Source organism: Scylla paramamosain, chromosome 19 (genome assembly GCF_035594125.1).
Source record: "Scylla paramamosain isolate STU-SP2022 chromosome 19, ASM3559412v1, whole genome shotgun sequence".
NCBI lineage: Eukaryota > Metazoa > Arthropoda > Malacostraca > Decapoda > Portunidae > Scylla > Scylla paramamosain.
The window spans coordinates 9938291-9961595 of record NC_087169.1 but is presented as its reverse complement, the minus strand read 5'-3'; the positions used below and the strand labels follow the sequence as shown (position 1 = coordinate 9961595).

The 23305-nt window shown below is 38.8% G+C and overlaps 1 protein-coding gene across 8 annotated transcripts in view; it reads left to right on the top strand.

The window, feature by feature from the left end:
* LOC135109621 (DNA ligase 1-like) overlaps positions 1 to 23305 on the top strand; it is a 195424-nt gene that overhangs the window by 130217 nt on the left and 41902 nt on the right. For 5 of the 8 annotated variants that reach the window (XM_064021053.1, XM_064021054.1, XM_064021049.1 and 2 more), the window contains 2 exons: positions 920 to 1044; positions 19945 to 20073. In XM_064021053.1, the coding sequence (XP_063877123.1) occupies positions 920 to 1044; positions 19945 to 20073 (254 nt within the window). The remainder of the gene's footprint in view (positions 1 to 919; positions 1045 to 19944; positions 20074 to 23305) is intronic. The other 3 variants (XM_064021057.1, XM_064021056.1, XM_064021051.1) reach the window with 2 other exon arrangements.

Sequence of the window (23305 nt, the reverse complement as noted above, 5' to 3'; positions counted from 1 at the left end):
CTCCCTAACACCTCCCCTTTCTCCTTATCTGCTTATCTGTCAGAGATAAGGGACAAGGGAGTAAAACCTGGCTCTCTCTTTTTCCATCATTAATTTTGTCATTTTTGCTTCATCATTACTCACTCTTTCTCACTCATATACATAATTCCATTCTCATTCTTAGTCAATCTCATTCTATTTAGCAATCCTTTGGATTGTTCTTACTTTCACAAAGAGAGAGAGAGAGAGAGAGAGAGAGAGAGAGAGAGAGAGAGAGCTCTGACTTACACAGGATTTATCATATGTATACATGTGACATTGACAGTAGGTAAATGTGACCAATACTTGTCAAAACACTGGGAAACTCGACATGGTAAGAATTTATGATTAGGCACGAAACTTGGGAGGGTATTGTATATATTTGTTGTGTTATCTCAAGTTTAGTAGTGCAATTTTATATATATATATATATATATATATATATATATATATATATATATATATATATATATATATATATATATATATATATATATATATATATATATTGTGGAATTTTTTTATATTATTTTCTTGTTTCCTGGAACCAGTTAATTTTTCCCATAGGTTTTCCAGTCCCCATAACACACATTTACTATAACAAATGCTACATTGGAATGAATCATGTTCATTGTCGCTTACCCTACTCTCTCTCTCTCTCTCTCTCTCTCTCTCTCTCTCTCTCTCTCTCTCTCTCTCTCTCTCTCTCTCTCTCTCTCTCTCTCTCTCTCTCTCTCTCTCTCTCTCTCTCTCTCTCTCTCTCTCTCTCTCTCTCTCTCTCTCTCTCTCTCTCTCTCTCTCTCTCTCTCTCTCTCTCTCTCTCTCTCTCTATATATATATATATATTATAATTGTGTGTGTGAAAGGAATTTTTTAAATCCAATTTTCCTTTTCTTCCCAGAGCTTGTAGAACTTTTACAGTTCAAGAAGATCTTGCTATCCTCAAGTACATTGAAGAAAACAATGAGTATAGCAGAGTTGGAGGAAATGCGGTATGGAATGAAATGTCCACTTGTTTTACTACTGGTAAGTTGAACAGCAAGATGCATATCAATGCACCTTAAGCTTGTGCCTTGCTCAGACTATAACATTACTGTACAGACCTCTCTTTCATTAAGAATACCCATCACTGACTATATAACTCATTCTGGGTAAGAAGATATCTTAGCTAACATACTCTATCTCATGTGTGCAAACTGAACTCTCTCTCTCTCTCTCTCTCTCTCTGTTTATTTATTTAATTATTTATTTATTCATTCATGTATATATATATATATATATATATATATATATATATATATATATATATATATATATATATATATATATATATATATATATATATATATATATAGATAGATAGATAGATAGATAGATAGATAGATAAATAGATAGAAATAGATAGATAGATAGATAGATAGATAAATAGATATTGTTATGAGCTGTGGAAATATTAAAGAACAGAGTAGTGGGAGGGAAGAAGAGAAGTATAGAGATGAGAAGAGAAAGAGAGAGAGAGAGAGAGAGAGAGAGAGAGAGAGAGAGAGAGAGAGAGAGAGAGAGAGAGAGAGAGAGAGAGAGAGAATGGGAGGTGGATGAGTCGTGGACACATCAAGTTGGGAAATGCCAGAGTTACTTTAAGATTTATGCAAATCTAAAGTTAACCTGCTCCATTTGATTTACCACACCCCCCTTTTTTCTCTTTCTTTCTTTCTTTCTTTCTTTCTTTCTTTTTTTCTTTTGTTTTCTTTTGAGAGTTGAGACTGCAGCAGTGTGTAGCAGATTGGGTGCTCTACACTACTGGAAATTGTTTTGACCCTGCTCTCTAAATAAAGCTTCTAGAATTTTTAAAACATAAGCATTTTGCAGTGAGTGAGAGCAGCGTAGAGTGGAGTGTGCAGGCTGGCTGCCTGCCACTTCCTCATCCCCTCCCCATTCTTCCTCCACCCCCTTTGTCTGTGATAGCTGCAGCATCTGGGCATGTGGCTGCCTCCTTTGTCAGTTGGTGTTCTGCCAAGCCAGGGTGAAGACATGCATGTTAGAGGCAGAGCAAGGCAAGGAGACTAAGGGGATATATATTTTAGAGAACGTTTGTTTGATTAGACATTATTCACATATTTAAAGTGGTAAGCCCCTGCTAACATAGGTAAAGTAGGAGTCTCCTGGAGCTTGCCTGTGATTGTTGTGCTTCCTTGGCTACAGGATAAGTGTTTTGGCATATTAGAGAGCATCTGGCTAGCTCTCCCTTTTGTCTGTTGGCTGCCTATTCTTGTATTCGTAGTGTTTTGTGTTTTTAAATGTTACTGGGATTCAGAGTTGTGTTGAGAGCCTTGTACCCAGAGGATATAGGGATTCCCTGTTGTGCAGTTGTTTTTACTCCCCACCTTGGGTTTACTGTGTCTGGGTGGTATTGGCCCATCATCTGGGAGGATGTAGATATTACTGTCCAACAGGAGAATATAACGTTCTGTAAGTGTGAGTGGTTTTTGTCTTGAGAGGGCGGTAGCTCACAGAATTACAAACCTCGTTGTTGTTAGTCCTTTGTCATAGATGTGCCCTCTCTAGAACATGGTTGTATGATTCCTTCCCAGCAAGTGAAGTGTGTTTGGTGTCTGTTGGGTGTTTGTTATTCCTTTCTCCATATTTGGGTGAAAATGGAGTGGCGACCTCATTTGTTTTAATCATTACAGGAGACCAGCAGGACCCTGTAAATGCCTATGTGGGCCTCACACAGAACTATGCAGGTGGTAGTTTAGGAAAGCTGACCCAAGTTAATGACAGCTGTGAGTGGGGTGGAACTCAATTGTAACAGAAATTGGCAACCTCGCCAAGATTGCTGGAAGCTCTGTAGCCATGTGGGGGAGACAATTACTTGTTTGTTTGTTTGTCCTTTGTGTGCCAATATTCAGTTTATGCCATGGAAGGAAAGGCAGGTAGCAGGAGTGGTTTGCAACCTGAGTCCCTTGCTTCTGCTGGGAGTGGCAGTCTAGATTTGAGACAGTTTGGTGTCAGGACCCAGAGTTCCACAAATAGTGTGCAAGGACATGTCAGTCCTACTCACACTATTGTGGGATTTTCCCAGACAGAAGTCACATCTGAGGAGATGAGATTAAAATTAAAGATGAGGAGAATGGAGTTGAAGGGAGGCTAGAGAAGCTATGAGATCAGAGGCTGAGAAAGAGAGAAAATGGAGAAGGCTTGAAATGTAAGCTGAGGAAAGGAGATTGAAGGCTGAGGAGGTTAGGGAATCCAAGAGGCTTCAGGCTGAGAGGGAGAAGGTTACTTGAAGGTTTACTTGAAGCTGAGAAGGAGGCAAGGATGTATGAAAAAGAAATGAAGATACTTGAGGCTGAGAGAGAGAAGGAAGAGGCTGAAAAGAATAGAATATTTGAGTTGGAGAAGACTCAAATAAAAGTTAATTCATGTCATGGCTTGAGGAGAAACAAAGGAGCAAAGGAGAATAGAGTAGAAAGCCAGATGGTGAGAAGTTTGAAATTAATACCTGAGTTTGATGAAAAGAAGGTAGCAGAATAATTCAGGAGATTTGAGAAGGCCTCAGAATTTGATTGGCTTCTGGAGAGATGGGTTGGCCTTGTTAATATGTTGAAACGCAAGGCACTTGAAGTTTATGACAGAATGTCAATGAAGGATCTGGAGGATTATGATGAGTTTAAGACTGACATTTTGAGAGCCTACAAGGTATTGCTCAAGGCATATAGGCTACGGTTCCATGGAGGGGAAAAAAGGACTAGTGACTCTTACTTTGAGTGTGCTTGCTACCTTGAGGAGACTTTTGAGATATGGATTACTAGCAAGAAGGCCACAAGCCTGCTTTGGGATAGGATGGAGCTGTGCTTGGGGTTGAGGTTGGAGCTGGAACTAGGGTTGCCAACTGCAATGGCTTGCCTTCAGAGGGCTCCCTACCAGGTGTTGCCTCCAAAGCAGGATCATCCGAATTTATTGAAGAACAAGTTGTTGAATACCCTCACTCATCCTCATGAGGTGCATCCCTAATTGTCTCATCAAATGGCGGTGCTGTTCTCTCGCTGACTTCAGCTCCCAAGAATGCCTGTCAGGAAAGAAATCACAGTTTATAGGCCAGATAATAGTGACTGAAAAACCATTGAGAACGTTGGTGGGTATCCATGCCTTGGAGGTAAATTCTGTCAGCATGCACTCTGTAATGAATTCAGTTCTAGGTAGGCCATAGAACATTTTTGTGATCTTAATTGCATATGTTGAGAGGTGCTTCTCTTGTGTCCCTGAACACTTTCTTGGCATTCTTCTTCAATGGGATGAAAATAGAACCATCAGATATTATCCTTGACCACTTAAATGCATCATGTAATAAAGAATTAATAATTGATAACAAGTTAATAGCCTAACAATAATATTTTTTTCTAGCTTTTGCCAATAACAACTATAGCCTATTAATTAAAATAATGATAATAATAATTGTCCTAGGATACTATTTAAAAAATTATAGCTAGTAATGATATTAGAGCCTATGGTTAATCATGAAATAGCCCGGAAGGCTTTAATAACTTTTCTTACCTGTAGGGTCATGACCTTAATGCCAAAACGATTGCAGGCTGCTCTTATGCTGCACTTGGTTTACAGTCTATAGTTGAAGGCTTCCTTCAGTGAAGTGTGGTGTGTCTGATGAATGCCCTTGGAGATGAACTTGCAGGGCATGTTGGAGGAGTTCTGAAATAAATTAAAGATCATGAGCTAACTAAAAAAGAGGGGAAGCAACAAAAAAACTAAAAAAGAAAAGAAAAAGAAAAAAAAAACTTATTTGTTCAGTAGAGCATTGTACGCTACCAAACCCTACCACAAATATTTTTATTATTTTTTTTATTATTAATTTAAAATATTTTCAGTACATGCCTGCACTTTATATCACACTTTAAAAAGCCCAAAAATCAAATGTATAAATAATATAGTATAAGGAAAACATAACCTAACTTAATCTGAAATAAAACCATATTTTACCGATATTTAATTCACAATGTGAATACAATTACTTACAGTCCTTTTGATAAACACATTAAGATTGATATTCAGTTGCATTCTAATTTTTTTTTCCTCACAATCAAGGGAGGAGTACTGATGTTTTAAGGTGATTTTGAAATTCTGCATCAATTTACATAAAATTTTAATGGCTTATATACTTACATGTGTAGAAAGTTTGAAGATGATACATGAAAAAGAATCAAAAGAAAAATTAAAAACTATGAAATTCTTAATATTTTTAGCTAACTTTGACTGACTTAGGATATAAAACTATTTAACATGATTGGCCTTTAAAAGTTATTGGTGATGAAATTGATCATTTGTAAACAGAACTGAAGCTTTTCTTTTTTCCCTAAAAAATGCTTTTCATGATTCGTTAAAAATATAAAAGCAACAACTTTTTTATAACACTAGGAAAATATTCATTTGTCTGAAAAAAAAAATTTCCTGCTTAAAAAAAAGCATCAGTCTTATAGAAAATTTAAATGCAAACAAAATAAAAAAAGAAATGAAGTAAATATCATGAAAACTGATGATGCTGTAACAAATTTAATGACAAAAACTTACATGTGAGATATGAGTGGATTTGTTGACAGCACTGCTTATGCAGTCAGAATTTCCCAGCACCATACTCCAGGTCCCTTCTAATGTTCTTATTTCTCAGCTTTCTTCTGTATGGAGAGTCCATAGCCATGTTCTTCGTCTCTAGATACTTTTCCATTGATAAAGTGGACTCTATGCCAAGAATACCAGTCAGACTGCTTTCGACATAAGCTGCGTTGTAGTTGCAGACTGCAGTCGCAGATGCAAAGTTTATCATCATCCTTGAGGCACTTCTGTTTTCTGGACATATTCTCCATATTCTTGAATGGAGATGTTTGTTTCGATTCTGTGTCATTCCCTGGAGATACTAAGTCATTAATTTGTCCAATGTTGGTCGCTCATACACAGCTTTCACTTCTTGCAGCTCTGCTTCTCCCAGGTGAAAATAGACTTTCATCTTAGTGTGAGAGGGTGGTGTTTCCCCATGAGCTATACTCTTATTATAGAAACACCATGAGTTTTTATCCTTAGGGCATTTGTCATGCTGTGGGTTTTCATCTGTAGATGTACAGTGATAGAAAGTTGACAAGATTTCTTCTTGCATTTCTTCTGCACATGTGTGCACCTTTCTGTTCAGGCTCACCAGGAAATAATGGTGCAAGTGATCAATGATGGTGTCAGTCAACTTGTGCCTTCCTCCCATTGCTGCTGCTTCCCTTTTGTGTGCACCACCTCGGGTCTTTTTCAATGCATGAAGGCCAGTGCCAAGTCTTTTTGTGATGTAATTGAGGCTCTATGCTTTCACTATCTTACAATCTTTAACATAGGGACCTGCACCTCCATGCATGTCACTAACTGCATGGTAAGCAGAGCTATCACCATCTGACACGAAAGTTTTGTATATTTTCTGATGTTCTTTAGATCCATCCCATACTTCCTTAGCTTCTGCTGCCTCCCTTCTCCCAGAGGGGCCTTCATAATTAGTGTCTCAGTCATCATGTTCATCTTGCAACCAAAACACATAATTGGTCTCACTAATTTTCTTGTTCACAAGAGTATTTTCCTTACTTATGCACTTGTAACATATTTTAGAGCACACTTCATAATCCAGAATAAGTCCTGTTTCTACATCAACAGCAGCACCAGCACCAAAATTAGATTTGAAGCCATGTTTGTGCCATGATGTGTCAAAAGTTGTATTGACTTGCAACGTATCATCAACTAGCTCAGCATCATCTTTCTTTGCATAATGGTCACGTACAGCACGTCTACTTCTTTCCAGCACATTTTTTGTGTGATTGATTGCATTCTCTGTGATGTACTTGGCATATCGAATATATGTAGTTTTAGTGAAATGTTTCAGACTGAAGAATGAAACAAGTTTGTTGGCTCCCACATATACCACTCCAAGCAGCATCATGCAGTACACCAGCAACAAGGTCATTGGATGATTTCTTTCACCTTTGCAGCTTTCAAAGTATCCACTATTACATGACCACAGGCACACTTCACACAGATGTATGTTTCTATTTGGTGGTGCGTAAACTTCGCAGTAACTTTGTCACCAGCACATGATGGGCACCACATATTTTCCACTATTTCCTCAACTGTCTTTTCATCAATTACAGCTCATACTTTAACATTTGCTTGAGTCCTTCCTTTCTCTTCAGCTACAAAAGATTTCCTTACTTGAGCACTAGTTACCTCGTGTGAGGGTGAGGTACTAGTACCAGTAACAGGTGGATCCAAGGATGGTGAATCGCTGCATCTCCTCTTGGCAGCAGCCTCCACCGACGCTTTTGTTGCAATTTCTGTGCATTTGCAATGTAAAGCTATGTTTTTCTTTGGTCTTGGTATATTGCACAGTATCCACAAGGCAATTTGGTTAGATATGCCAGGAAAAGTATTTAATCCAGAGGTTAAGATAGATGGTTATACACTATTCTATAAAGACAGAGAAAACATGAGAGGAGGAGGTGTTGTATTATATGTTATGGACACATTACAGTGTTGTATTAATGGTAGAATTAAAACAGATTACAAAACAAAGTCGATATGGGTAGATATTAAGGAAGGATCACAGTCAGTAGTACTGGGATTAGTGTATAGGCCACCAAACAGTACTAAGGAAATTAACACCTCACTATGGCAGGAAATAAATAGAGCAGGAAGGTACAGTCAGGTATCTGTAGTAGGAGATTTTAATTTTAGGAATTTCAACTGGAGCCTGATGGTGGGTAACAGGGAAGCAGAGGAATTTGAATTTCTTAAGATAATTCAGGATAATTTTTTAAAACAGGCAGTTGTAGAACCCACAAGGGGGAACAATATTCTAGTTTTAATTCTTACTAACAGGGACAAAGCAGTCTCGCAGGTAGAGGTTGGAGGATAGCTAGGTAACAGTGACCATTGACCATAGGGAAATTAGGTACAAATTAAAATGGGAGGAAACTTTAAGAAGCAAAAACACTAGTAAAATACCTGACTTTAGGAGAGCAGATTTTGAGGAATTAAAAAGGTACCTCCAAGGATTTGACTGGCAATGGATGCAGGGTGAGGTCAGGTCCGGGACGGAGTTGAGAGAGATAAGGCAGGATGAGAAAGGTAAGGTGTGAGGGTGTAGAGCAAGAGGAAGGAAGAAGTGTCTGGAAGGGGCAGAGGAGGAAGATAGGGGGAGATATATGTGAGTATGTTGGAGGGTCAGGTCATGCTGAGATGGGAGAGGTGAGGTTGAGGTGAGTAGATGAAGGAGTGGAGAGGATGGAAGGGGCCGAGATGAGTGGATTAGGTGAAGTAAATGTAGATGAGTTGTATAAATATTTCATAGATAAATTGCATACATGGCAATTAGCAAACATCCCATATAGAGCAATAAGATCACAGAAAAATTACCCTAAATGTATGACTTTTAAGTTAAAACACTATATAGGGTGGAAGAGAAGTATATATAAGAGATTAAAGGCAGGAGGAGAGGTTTTAAGGCCACAATATAATGAATTAGAACAGTCAGGAGGTTAATGAGGAAAGCTAAAGGCAATTATGAATTAAAAATAGACAGCCAGGCAAAGACGGATCCCAAGGGATTTTATAATAAGGAAACTATAAGTCCATTAAAAGCAGCAGATGTGGAACAAGTTAGTTCTAGGGAAGAGATTAGTAAAATTTTAAATGAGTATTTTTAACTGTCTTAACACAGGAAAACATGCAGGATATACCAAAAAGTGAATATGTTTAGAGCAGATGAGAATGAGAAGCTAACAGACATTACCATAACTAAGGAGATAGTGGAACAGGAGATAAATAGGCTAAAAAAAGTTTAAGACACCAGAACCAGATGAAATATATCCCAGAGTACTTAAGGAATGCAAAGAGGTTATTAGTTTCTGTCTTTAGGAAATCACTTGAGTCAGGTGAGGTACCAGTAATGTGGAGGCAGGTTAATGTAGTCCCCATCTTTAAGAAAGGAGATAAAACTTTAACATCTTATTATAGACCTGTCAGCTTAACTTCTGTTGTAGGTAAAATAATGGAGTCAATAATAGTGAAGAACATTAGGGAGCATTTAGACAAACATGACTTGATAAATCAGTCACAGCATGACTTCATGAAAGGGAAGTCTTGCCTGACAAACTTGTTAAGTTTTTACAGTAAAGTGTATGAGGCAGTAGATAATGGTGATAGTTATGACATCTTATATCTGGACATTAGTAAAGCATTTGACAAGGTACCCCATCAGAGGCTCCTGAGAAAGGTTAGGACACATGGAATAGATGGGAAGGTGTTAAGCTGGATAAGGTCATGGCTAAGCAACAGGCAACAGAGAGTTGTAATTAGTGGGGTGCCACAGGGATCAGATTAGGGCCATTGTTTTTTTTTTTTTTTTATACATATATGTATCAATGACTTGAATATTGGAATTAGTAGTGATGTTAATAAATTTGTGGATGACACAAAGATAGGTAGATCAGTTGGGTCAGAATCAGATGCCATCGCCTTGCAGGCAGATTTAGATAGGATGAACAAATGGACGAACAGATGGCAAATGCAGTTTAATATCAACAAATGCAAAGTACTTAGCTTAGGCAGAGGAAACCCACACAGTAGATACACAATAAACAAACATGGTAGATTCAGGGTATGAAAAAGATTTAGGAGTTATAGTTAGCTCTGAACTACGTCTAGGAAAGCAATGCATAGAGGCCAGAAACAGGGCAAATTGGGTATTAGGATTCATTTTTAGGAGTGTTAAAAGTAGAAACTCCGAAGCAATATCAAAGCTATATTTGTCACTGGTTAGACCTCATCTAGATTACATTGTGCAGTTCTGGTTCCCATATTACAGGAAGGATATAAATCTTCTAGAATCAGTACAAAGGAGAATGACTAAAAGGATACAGGGGATAAGGAGTATTCCTTATGAGGTGAGATTGAAGCTGTTAAATGTACATTCTTTAGAGAAATGTAGGTTAAGAGGGGACCTAATAGCAGTCTTTAAGTGGTATAAGGGTTATAACAAGGGGGATGTAAACAAAATTCTTAGGACCAGTAACCAGGACAGAACAAGAAATAACTGGTTCAAGCTTGAAAAATTTAGTTTTAAGAAAGAGAGAGGAAGAAATTGGTTCTTAAACACATTGATAGATAAATGGAACGGACTCAGTAATCATGTTGTTAGTGCTAAGACATTAGGGAGCTTTAAGAGAAGATTAGATGGGTTTATGGATAAGTATATTTCATACAGGAACTGCTATTTGTAGGCCTGATTTTTTTTTGATTTTTTTATTATTATTATTATTATGTAGGAGGGACACTGGCCAAGGGCAACAAAAATCCAATAAAAAAAAATGCCCACTGAAATGCAAGTCCCATAAAAGGGTCAAAGCAGTAGTCAAAAATTGATGGATAAGTGTCTTGAAACCTCCCTCTTGAAGGAATTCAAGTCATAGGAAGGTGGAAATACAGAAGCAGGCAGGGAGTTCCAGAGTTTACCAGAGAAAGGAATGAATGATTGAGAATACTGGTTAACTCTTGCATTAGAGAGGTGGACAGAATAGGGATGAGAGAAAGAAGAAAGTCTTGTGCAGAGAGGCCACGGGAGGAGGGGAGGCATGCAGTTAGCAAGATGAAAATAGCAGTAGAAGATAGCTAGAGATGCAACATTGTGGCGGTGAGAGAGGGATTCAAGACAGTCAGTTAGAGGAGAGGAGTTGATGAGACGAAAAGTTGTTGATTCCACCCTGTCTAGAAGAGCAGTATGAGTGATGGCTTCTTGCAGCTTCCCTTATTTCTTATGTTCTTATGTTCTCTCTCATGTAAGTGATATGTCAGTTGCTGGGAGGTAATGCCATAGAGCACCCTACCCCAGGTCGTCATGTGCCTGAAAATCCTGTACTTACAGAATGCCACTTTCTACACACCATGCAGCCACAACTAGATATGAAAAAAAATAAAATAAAATACTGAAAGCCTGTCATGTGTGCAGCCACACAACTAGACGGGAAAGAAAACAGTGACACTTAGTATTACTGTCATGAGTGTGATGTGGCTCTATGTACTGAGCCTTGGGTAATATTGTGTAAGAAATGTGAAAGAAAAAGGAAAATGATACTTTGTGTAAAAAAAAGCCAGTGATTTTATGATGAATTTTTTAAAATTTTGAAAAAGGAATTATTTATTCATGAAAACAAGTCTCATCCTTATGTATGAATAGGCAGTTATTATGAACATTTATATTGTAGACTATTACCTAGTGCTACAAAATGTGCAGAAAACACTGAAAAAAAAAAGAAAGGAATTGTATGTCTGGCAGCATCACAGGGCAGGCCAAGTGGGACATTTAAAAATGGTCATTTCAAAATTTAACTCAGTTTTTTTTTTTTTTTCCATATTTGGGAGTGTTTTTAGTTATATGAGAGCAAAAGTGAAAATTTTATTTTTGGTAACCAAGAGAAATATATGGGATGTGAAATATGCCAATCTCTTACGAGTTGATACTTGGTGCTGCCTCCTTTATATTTAATCACATCCTTCAGCCATGTAGGAGACTCACACAACTTCTTGAGGGGTTGGGGAGGTAAATTATTCCATGCCTCATGTAAAGCAGCCTCCAGCTGTGGGATGGAACTGATATCCTTGCCTAATGAATGTTTTTTTTACCAGAGATTCTCAATAAGATTTAAGTCTGAGGAATTGCCAGGCCAGTTGTCCAAGAATCTCACTTCATTGAATTATAGATTTAGCAGTATGACACGGTCCACCATCCTGCATAAAAACCGTAATCCCACACTGGTCAAACACCTCTGGTAAACTGTCACACAATAACTCAAGGTAATTATAATGGTTTATTTACTGTTTTTCTGGAAGGCACAAGTTCACCAACACTTTGAATGCTGAAGCTCCCCTAAACCATTAGCAAGTCTGAGTGTTTTGTGGTCCCACAGGTGTAGTATTATTGTAGGGGTCACTACCTCTGGGCTGGTACACGTGTCCTCTACAGTTGCAGATGATGGTGAAGGTTACTTCATCACTTCAAAATATTTCACACCATTGTTGAGGAGTCCAGTGAAGATATTTATTTGTAAAATCTAGCTTACGTTTCTTCTGTACCTTGGATAAGTTCAGTTTCTTAACCTGACAGTGACCACTGTAGCCCAGCTCTGTTACATCTGTTAACAGTTCTTATAGACATATCTGAGAATTTTTTTTTTCTTACTTTTTTTTTTATTCTCTAGCTGTTATCTTAGGTGTACTCTAACTGTTTTTTTTCATCACAGTTAAGATGTGAAGAGATGTCTTCTTTGAGGGTCCAGGTTGAGGTTTTGCAGATGGTAAATCTACACCCCTGCCACCCTTGAAACATTACACCCAGTTCCTTACAGACTGCTCACACACATCAACACTCAACTATTTCATTTGGTGTCCAGCTTTGTGAAGACCTATAGTCTATGCAATAGTTTTAGGCATTAAAGACTTCTTTTTATCCATAATCAAACAGGTATAGTCCCAAAACCAATGAGACCATCAGACAAAAGATGGGGGTGTTGAGAGACAAAAGTGCATCACTTCCTTTCACCACAGAAGCTATGAGAGCACTGAGATGGCTCTGTGGTGTGTAATGGGAAGCAGTGACATCATGATAATGGCTCCTACTAGGCACAATACAATGATAAAACCCAGAACCCCCCCCCATATGATATGGCATTATGTCAAGAAAAATTGGGAGATGACACAGATCACCAAACTTTATTAAAGCAGTTTTAGCTACAGATAAGATGTGAAGTTCCGGTTTAGATTATAAGTGAAGGACAGACTGAAGATGTTCAATGTAGAAGAAAGGGACAGTTGAGTGTCACTGAAGAAGAGGGAATACAGTGCTTGTCATGGCATTATGCTATGACACTGTATTCCCTCGTCTTCAGTGACTCTCAACTGCCCCTGTATTCTACATTGAACATCTTCAGTCTGTCCTTCACTTATAATCTAAACTGAACTTCACTTCTTACCTGCAGCTAAAACACCTTTAATGAAGTTTGGTGCTCTGTGTCATCTCCCAATTTTTCTCACCCCCCAACTGCAAACTCTGTATAGGGTCCTTATTGTTCATGTATGGCGTGATGGGAGTGGGGGGCTTCCACTCATACCACTCTTTTAGATAGGGTGGACTTAAAAGCATTTTGTCTTATCAACTCCTCTCCTCTAATTCTCTCATCACTGAAGTGTTCCATCTCTTCTTATATTCTACCACTACTTTCACACTACAGTGTGGTATATGTCCTTAATCTGTTTCATATCCTTGGACTTATACCAAATGACATATACTAAACAAATTTTTCCCATAAGAAATAAAGGGAAAACGATAAATCCATTCTCATAAAAAAACTTTATTGTTATTAGCATATTATACAATACATTGATAGTGTTGTATGAAATAATTTAAACACTGCTTAATATCAAAATTCATACCATATTTGATGGCATATAAAACATAGGAGGTGGCAGTAGGCACCTGTTAAAATGATAATTACTCCCAGTAAGGTCTAAAACACTGGATCAGGGAGTGCTGTGAACTTATCATTAAATCAAGCAGTGACCTCACTGAATGTTTCTCATTGTGTCTCACAATACAAGGGGGCAGTCACAGCCTGCCCTATAAACACAACTCTCTTCCTTCACACAAAACTACAAGTATCTAATTACACACACAACCTTCACTCAAAATTCAAAATTATCACGGGGACTCCTACACCAGCCTCAGAGTCCCCATCTGGGCAGGGGACCACAAATGTCGCCATGTCAGACTGCTCTTCTGGTATCGACCCTAAGTGTCTTGACACCTCCCTCAACTTTTTTTTCATTAACTTCTGCAACATTTGCATTCTTAGATCTAATTTTCAATCTGTAGAACACCACCTCTCCTCAACTAAACCTTATCCTCTTTTCCTCACTGAAACACAGGCAACTGACAATAGCCCCTATTCTGTTCCTTCCTACTTTCTCTATCCTCATTTTCAATCCAAAGCTGGATGTTGCATTTATGTGCGCAATGACTTAACCTGCTCTCATGCCCATGCTCTTGAATCTTCTGAGTTTTCCACCATCTGGCTACAACTACAGAGTCACTCTCAAACTAAATTTATCAGTGCTGTATACCTCTCATCTAACTCCTCTAACTATAAGAAATTCTTTGACTACTTAACTTCCAAAGTGGAGCACATTCTGACTCTCTTCCCTTGTGTGGAGATCTCCATTCTTAGAAATTTCAGTGTTCACTACCAGCATTGGCTTTCCTCTCCCTTCACTGACCATTCTGGTGAGCCAGCCTTCAACTTTGCTATCCTCCACAACCTAGTGCAACACCATAGTCATATTCCTGACTGTCTTGGAGATATGCCCAACATTCTTTACCTTATCCTAACCTCATCCTTCTGCTTATGCTGTTACCCACTCTTCTCCCTTGGGCTCTGATTACAGTCTCATATCTGTATCTAGTCCTATTGCACCAATCCCTTCTCAGAATCCCCCTAAGTGGAGGTGCCTCTGGCATTTTGCCTCTGGTAGTTAGTGGGACCTGAGGAGGTACTTTGCTGATTTTCTTTGGAATGACTACTGCTTCTGTAACAGAGATCCATCTCTGTGTGCTAAGTGCATAACAGAGGTGATAGTGTCTGGCATGGAGACGTAAATTCCTCACTCTTTTTCTTGACCTAAACCTTCCAAACCTTGGTTTAACACAGCCTGTTCTCATACTATAAATGACAGAGAGATGGCCCACAAAAGGTACTTGAGCCTTCCATTACTAGAATTTCATGCACTTTATATTTCTGCCCAGAATCCTGCCAAGTCTTCTCCAACTAGCCAAAAACTCCATTAATAGAAAGTGTCAAAATCTTTCAAGATCTAACTACCCTTGTGACTTCTGGCATCTAGCCAAAAACATTTCTCATAACTTTGCTTCTTCTTTCTCTCCTTTATTTCAACCAGATAGTACCACTGCTATCACATCTATCTCTAAAAACTGAACTCTGCTCAAACCTTTACTAAAGACTCTGTCTTGGATGATTCAGGGGCTTGCTCCTTCCTCTCCTCAACCCTCTGACCACTTCATGCTATCTATTAAGATTCTTCGCAGTGACGTCTTCCATACCCTTGCTGGCCTAAACCCTCAGAAGGCTTATGGATCTGATGGGGTCCCTCCTATTGTTCTCCAAAACTGTGCCTTCATGCTTGCACCTTGCCGTGTCAAACTCTTTCAACTCTGTCAACATCTACCTTTCCTTCTTGCTGAAAATTTGCCTACATTTACCCTGTTCCTAAAAAGGGTGACCGTTCTATTGCTTTAATTTCCTGCCTATCTAAAGTTTTTTAATCTATCCTCAACAGAAAGATTCTTAAGCATCTGTCACTTCACAACTTTCAGTCTGATGGCCAGTATGGGTTCCGTCAAGGCCACTCTACCGGTGATCTGGCTTTCCTTACTGAGTCTTGGTCATCCTCTTTTAGAGATTTTGGTGAAACTTTTGCTGTTGCCTTAGACTACCCTGCACTTTTTCACATTTTTTCATTGATGTTCAACCCTTCAGAAAGTAAACAGTTCATGAAGGGAAGCCACAGAATGCCCGACTTCAGATCTCTCTAAAATTTATGATTGGGGCAGAGCAAACTTGGTATTGTTTAATGCTTCAAAAACACAATTCCTCCATCTAGCAACTTGACACAACCTTCCAGGCAACTATCCCCTCTTCTTCAGTGACACTCAAGTGTCCCTCTCTTCTACACTGAACATCCTCGGTCTACCCTTTTCTTATAATCTAAACTAGAAACTTCATATCTCATCTCTAGCTAAAGCAACTTCTATGAAGTTAAGCATTCTGAGATGTCTCCATGAGTTTTTCTCACCCCCCCCCAGCTGTTAACTCTGTACAAGGGCCTTATGCATCCATGTATGGAGTATACTTGACATGTCTTGGGGTTTCCACTCATGCCTCTCTTTTAGACAGGGTGGAATCAAAAAGCTTTTCATCTCATCAACTCCTGACTGACTGTCTTCAGTCTCTTTCTCATCATCACAGTGTTGCATCTCTAGCTATCTTCTGTTGCTATTTTTCATGCTAACTGCTCTTCTGATCTGGCGAACTGCATGCTTTCCCTCCTCCCGCAGCCTCATTGCACAAGACTTTCTTGTTTCTCTCATCCCTATTCTGTCCATGTCTCTTATGTAAGAGTTAGCCAGTATTCTCAATCATTCATCCCTTTCTTTGATAAACTGTGGAACTCCCTGCCTGGTTCTGTATTTTCACCTTCTTATGACTTGAACTCCTTGAAGAGGGAGGTTTCAAGACACTTAACCTTCAATTTTTGACTATCTCTTTGGACCTTATTCGGGGACCGGCATTTCATTGGGCTTTATTTTTGTTAGATTTTTGTTGCTTTTGGCCATTGTCCTTTCTACATAAAAAAAAAAAAAGATGCACCCCCATTTCAGCAGGGCATATTCAGGGAAAAAGTTTTTTTTATGTATTTATGCATGTAATGTTTAAAGCAAGCTAGAGGGACAGCTGAACAAAAAGCGAGCAATCACAATAATAAAATTATCCTACTGTGTTGCAGTTATATAAAATAGGTAGTGGCCTAGTCTCAGAAGCAAGGTGAAAAATGCAGCCCAGCTGTTGAGATGTCAACAACATGATTGGCACATCACTGAACAGGGCTGTGTTTTCATTTTCAACATTTCCTTATTTCATATTAAGGCTAAAAAATATGATATAGCACTCTAGCATATAATACAGTGGTGTAAATCTTTGGGTGTATGGATGAAGGAAATTTCAAAATTAAATCTACAGGAGGCCTCACATTTGCATATAAGATGCAGGGTGATTTTTTGAGCCATTTTTATGATATAGCACTAGCACATAATACAGTGGTGTAAATCTTCAGGTGTATGGGTGAAGGAAATTTCAAAATTAAATCTATGTGAGACCTCGCATTTGCATATAAAATGCAGGGTGATTTTTTTGAGCCATTTTTATGAAAAAGGTGTGTGATATGCCATCAGATATGATGAATACAAAAAACAATTACATGAAATAGCTGAAAATTTAACTCACTTTATCTTGCTGAGAAGAGTTAAGTACCTACAAGGATGGTGCTGAGAACGGGGGAGATGTTATTGTTTGGAAAGAGAGCCCTGCCAACCTGTCAACACTGCTCGTGGGCAGTCGTGACTTTGTCTTGAGAAAGGTAAACAAAGGTAGCATGTGGTGTTGTAATTCATTTTGACCCATACAAGTTCTAGCACGTGAGTCATATTCCAAACAAAGCTTGTATACCAAGTAAAGTTTTTCATGTCCAAACAGGACATATACCAAGTTGGACTTATTATAAAGCAAATGTATACCAAGGTACCACTGTATAACATTTTTTGAGGAGTAATGGAGGTGTGACAAGAAAAAGTGAATAATCTTGAAAAATCAAGAAAATAATGCAGTGCCTAGCATTAAGTTTTTTTTTTTTTTTTTTTTTTTATGTAGGAAGGATACTGGCCAAGGGCAACAAAAATCTAATAAAAAAAAATGCCCACTGAAATGCCAGTCCCATAAAAGGGTCAAAGCAGTGGTCAAAAATTGGTGGATAAGTGTCTTGAAACCTCCCTCTTGAAGGAATTCAAGTCATAGGAAGGTGGAAATACAGAAGAAGGCAGGGAGTTCCAGAGTTTACCAGAGAAAGGGATGAATGATTGAGAATACTGGTTAACTCTTGCGTTAGAGAGGTGGACAGAATAGGGGTGAGAGAAAGAAGAAAGTCTTGTGCAGCGAGGCCGCGGAAGGAGGGGAGGCATGCAGTTAGCAAGATCAGAAGAGCAGTTGGCATGAAAATAGCGGTAGAAGACAGCTAGATATGCAACATTGCAGCGGTGAGAGAGGGGCTGAAGACAGTCAGTTAGAGGAGAGGAGTTGATGAGACGAAAAGCTTTTGATTCCACCCTGTCTAGAAGAGCAGTATGAGTGGAACCCCCCCAGACATGTGAAGCATACTCCATACATGGACGGATAAGGCCCTTGTACAGAGTTAGCAGCTGGGGGGGTGAGAAAAACTGGCGGAGATGTCTCAGAACACCTAACTTCATAGAAGCTGTTTTAGCTAGAGATGAGATGTGAAGTTTCCAGTTCAGATTATAAGTAAAGGACAGACCGAGGATGTTCAGTGTAGAAGAGGGGGACAGTTGAGTGTCATTGAAGAAGAGGGGATAGTTGTCTGGAAGATTGTGTCGAGTTGATAGATGGAGGAATTGAGTTTTTGAGGCATTGAACAATACCAAGTTTGCTCTGCCCCAATCAGAAATTTTAGAAAGATCAGAAATCAGGCGTTCTGTGGCTTCCCTGCGTGATATGTTTACCTCCTGAAGGGTTGGACGTCTATGAAAAGACGTGGAAAAGTGCAGGGTGGTATCATCAGCATAGGAGTGGATAGGACAAGAAGTTTGGTTTAGAAGATCATTAATGAATAATAAGAAGAGAGTGGGTGACAGGACAGAACCCTGAGGAACACCACTGTTAATAGATTTAGGAGAAGAACAGTGACCGTCTACCACAGCAGCAATAGAATGGTCAGAAAGGAAACTTGAGATGAAGTTACAGAGAGAAGGATAGAAACCGTAGGAGGGTAGTTTGGAAATCAAAGCTTTGTGCCAGACTCTATCAAAGGCTTTTGATATGACCAAGACTCAGTAAGGAAAGCCAGAAGATCACCAGTAGAGCGGCCTTGACGGAACCCATACTGGCGATCAGATAGAAGGTTGTGAAGTGATAGATGTTTAAGAATCTTCCTGTTGAGGATAGATTCAAAAACTTTAGATAAGCAGGAAATTAAAGCAATAGGACGGTAGTTTGAGGGATTAGAGCGGTCACCCTTTTTAGGAACAGGTTGAATGTAGGCAAACTTCCAGCAAGAAGGAAAGGTAGATGTTGACAGACAGAGCTGAAAGAGTTTGACTTGGCAAGGTGCAAGCACGGAGGCACAGTTTCGGAGAACAATACGAGGGACCCCATCAGGTCCATAAGCCTTCCGATAATATTAACTAGTACATAAATATGTAAAATAATTGTTATAATTGTGTAATACAGTTGAATTGATAAACATTAATATCTACTTTGCTGTATTAGAAAAGAAAAAGTATGTATGTGTGTGGCAAGCCAACAGTATTTTGACTGGCATGATTTGGGGCAGTCATCCAGCAATCCTTGATCATAACATTTCCAGTATTGGACACATGTATTTACAACATTGTTTAAAAGGGATAAGATGCTTAATTTGGCATGTTTAATTGGATAATAAGCTGAAAACTTTGGGAACAACTGTTCTAACTAAACAGTTGGATCAGTATGGTATTTTGACACAGGTTGTTTGACACTATCCCCTAATTTATGGCACTAGAAAGATATCCCTCCACTACCTCTCCTTCCACTCCTGTCTCCCTTTCCCTCCCTCCTTGCCTTCCCTCTACCCCTTATTCCGCTTTACACATCACAACTATGTCATCAAAGACGAGTAAACTTCTTTATGAAACACACTTGGCGATGGTCTGTAGTGCCATAAATTAGGGGATGGTGTTGAAGTGTGCCACAATCTCATACTGATCCAAGTGTTTGTTTAGAAGTCATTTGTGAAAAGGATGAATAGTACTTTATATTGAATAGCTGATGTTAGCATAAACATGAATTTTATTTGGCCTTAACTTTCTATATGTTTACATCTTCTCTTTTATTCTCAGAAGTAAATCTGAGTCAGTTTATTGAGGGCTACACATCCTACTCAGCTACTCCTTTAAAACATTTGATTACAACATAACAAAATCATTTTCTTTCCCTACAGGGCGCACTGGGCAGTCTCTCAAAGAGCGGTTTCGCAAACGCATCATGACCAACCTACAGTCATACATTGGTCATGGATTAAGTAATAAAAGCATGTTAAATCTCGAGAGGAGTGTTACCATTAAGACAGGTAAGATTGTTTATTTTTTTAGTTTCATGCATTTTTTTCTTAATTCTTGTTTGTCACCTTTCATCTTTTTATGATTTTAACACTTTTTTTTTGTTTTTACTGGGACTAATTAGGTAATTTCCAAAATAGCATTAAGATCACCTCAGTTTCTCAGATAACATCTGCCTTACATCTGTTTTGCCTGACAGGCCCAGTGCTGCCAACAGTCAGTCTCTCGCATTAGTTAAACACTTCTACACTGTTTCCTTTGTAATCCCAAAGTAACCATTGTTGGTGAACAGAGGGAGAACTAATTTTCATTATTCATATTTAAATATACTCATATTCAAGTACAGTATTTGGATGTACTGTATCTCTTCGATTATAGGTCATATCACAAGCATAGGTCGATCCCTGCTTTCTGGCCAAGAAATTAGTCACTTATTGTATACATTATTTGTAGGTTGACCACCTATATGAAGGGCACCAACCTCTAACATCTATTCAATGAAAAAAACAATTAACCTTTGGAGTGCTGTGCTGGTAATGAAATGATAGTCGTAAATTATAGTATTAAATCGTTATATTTTATAGGAATATGACCCGAGAGAGAGAGAGAGAGAGAGAGAGAGAGAGAGAGAGAGAGAGAGAGAGAGAGACCTTCTCTTCCTTCCTTGTTCAATCAGATGATTAACCCTTTGCTTTCAGCAATCGTATATATATACGATTGCAAAAATGCGTCTGTAGCGACGGCGATCATACCGGTAATCAAGAATTTTCGCGCCTCAATTTTGAGGTCCAAGCGCGGTTTCTCGATTCAGATGGTGTGAGTGGAAGTGTCTGGCATGTTTCCACATGTAGTGTTGTCACTAGCTCTGGAAATTTAGCGGTAACTAAGCTATTTTCCCTTTCTCCGGGCGACACTTGGCAACCCCAGTGACCCGCCGGGTGAAAATCACTCGCCGGGTGGAAAGCACTATGATAAGTGTGAAGAGACATCCTGATAAGAGCCAAGGATCTCAGATCATAACTCACCATGGAGCAGGACACAACATATGTATTTAGCAGTGCTTCTGAGTTTGAAGACAGTGACAGTGAATATTTAGAAGAAGAAGCTGAAGAAAGCGAAGACATTAGTGAGGACTCGGAAAATGATTTACAGGATCCACCTGTTTTATCAGAACAGAGAGATGATACCTATCATTCTTTCATGTTAATTTTTTTCATTATCTTCGATTTTATAATAAAATGGTAGAAGGTAACTTGTCAGAGAGAGAGAGAGAAAGAGAGAGAATGTTATTTGCCTGAAACTTGATGTGAAAAGGGATGAAATCTCTCTCTCTCTCTCTCTCTCTCTCTCTCTCTCTCTCTCTCTCTCTCTCTCTCTCTCTCATTGGAAGTGTACAATTTTCCCTCCAAGATGAGAGAGAGAGAGAGAGAGAGAGTGTGTGCGCGCGGCGTCATCGCTCTCCGGGCTGTTTCTGGATGACGGATCACACAGCGGGAGGAGGAGGAATCTTTTATAAGGCATAAACTCAACTTTCAGAGGTCACATCGAGCTACAAAGTATATCATTGTATTCAGAATAACAAAGAGAAAATAATTATTAGTGTTCAAACAATTTTCTGACAATTTCTAGGTTTACCATTTTTAGCCGTCATACAAAACGGAAAAATAATTTAAGCGCCGGAAGGAAAGGGTTAAGGTGTGAAATCTTTGTCCTCACACACACAAAAGCAGCCAAGCTGGAAGGACACGGGTAGCAGCTCTGTGATCACCAAGATAAGCCAGTTGTGGTGTAGGGAGTTTGGAGCACTACTGTTTCTGTCTCCATAATGAAATAGGAAAAAGGTAGAAGTGATTCTAAGAGTAGAGTTGAAAGGAAATTAGAAGAGAAAAATGGAGCCGAACCTAAGTGGTTTGTTTAAGCCGAGCAACGAATCGGTGGCAGGAGAACACAACTTCTCGGGGTTTTGCGCCGGTTACAGTGAGGTTAGCACAAAACAGTGGCAAAGAAGAGTGTTGGTCCTGGAAGTGAGATGGAAAAATTGATGGAGAGATTCAGAGCCATGGAAGAGACCCAGGTAAGCCAAATTAAATAAATGAAGGGATTGAGAGCCAAAAACATAGAGCTAAGAAATGTATACAATGCTATGGAGATAAGAATTAAGAAATGCTGTAAGAAAGTGGAAGGAAGTGCCAAAACTGTAGTGCAATTAAGTGAAAGGCAAGATGTATGGAAAAAGCTCCAAGAAGGAGATAAGATAAAGTTTGAGAGGAAAGTAGATAGGTTGGAGAAACAAATAAGTGAGCAAGAGACCATACAGGAAGAGGCAGTAAACTTTGAGAAAATGATAGAAGAACAATTAAATGAGGCCAGAATAATGCAAAAGGTGGTAAATGTAATCTAGACAAATGAATCTCTTGTAAGAGAGACAGTTGACAAGAATAAATGTATAATTGTCTTTGGGGTTAAAGAAATTAAGGAAATCAACAAAGCAGTAAGAGAGAAAGAGCTGAAAGAGATAGTAAACAAAGTGGTGGGAAAGGTACAAGAGGAGGGAAGATATCTGGTTAATGAAGTGGAAGAATACCACATAGTAGGGAAATTCACAGGTGAAGGGCACAGACCCATAAGAATAAAATTTAAATCACAGAAGGAAGCTGATGAGGCTCTGGCAGGGGCCTAGAAATTAGCTAAAGATGAGGTAACAAAAAACATATGGTTGAGAAGAGACTTAAATGAAAAGGAAAGAGAAGAGCTAATTAAAATGAGGGAGGAAGTAAAGGCAAAAAACGAGAAGAGATCAGAAGAGCAGAAGGAGATATTCTATTGGAGGGTGTTGGACATGAAAGTGAGGAAGTGGTACCTGAACAGGAGGGAGGACAGGGAAACAAGCTAAGGAGAAAAAAGGGCATTTTGAAGGTAGCTTACACTAACATCAATGGACTCATCTTGGGATTAAGGGAATTAAATGTTTATTTAAATGAGAAAAGTCCAGATATAATGGGCCTCACAGAAATGAAATTATATGATGAGTTAAAGATAAAGAACATTGGGCAAAATCAGTACAATTTATGGAATAGAAGTAGAACATATAAGAAAGAAGGAGTGATGTTTTTAGTTAAGAAAAGCTTAAAGGTGGTTGAAATAGAATATGGCAATGGATTAGCTGAGGCATTAAAAACTGGAGTGGGAAATACACAAGGCAAAAAGAGGCAGTATGTAGTGATGTACATACCACCAAAAACC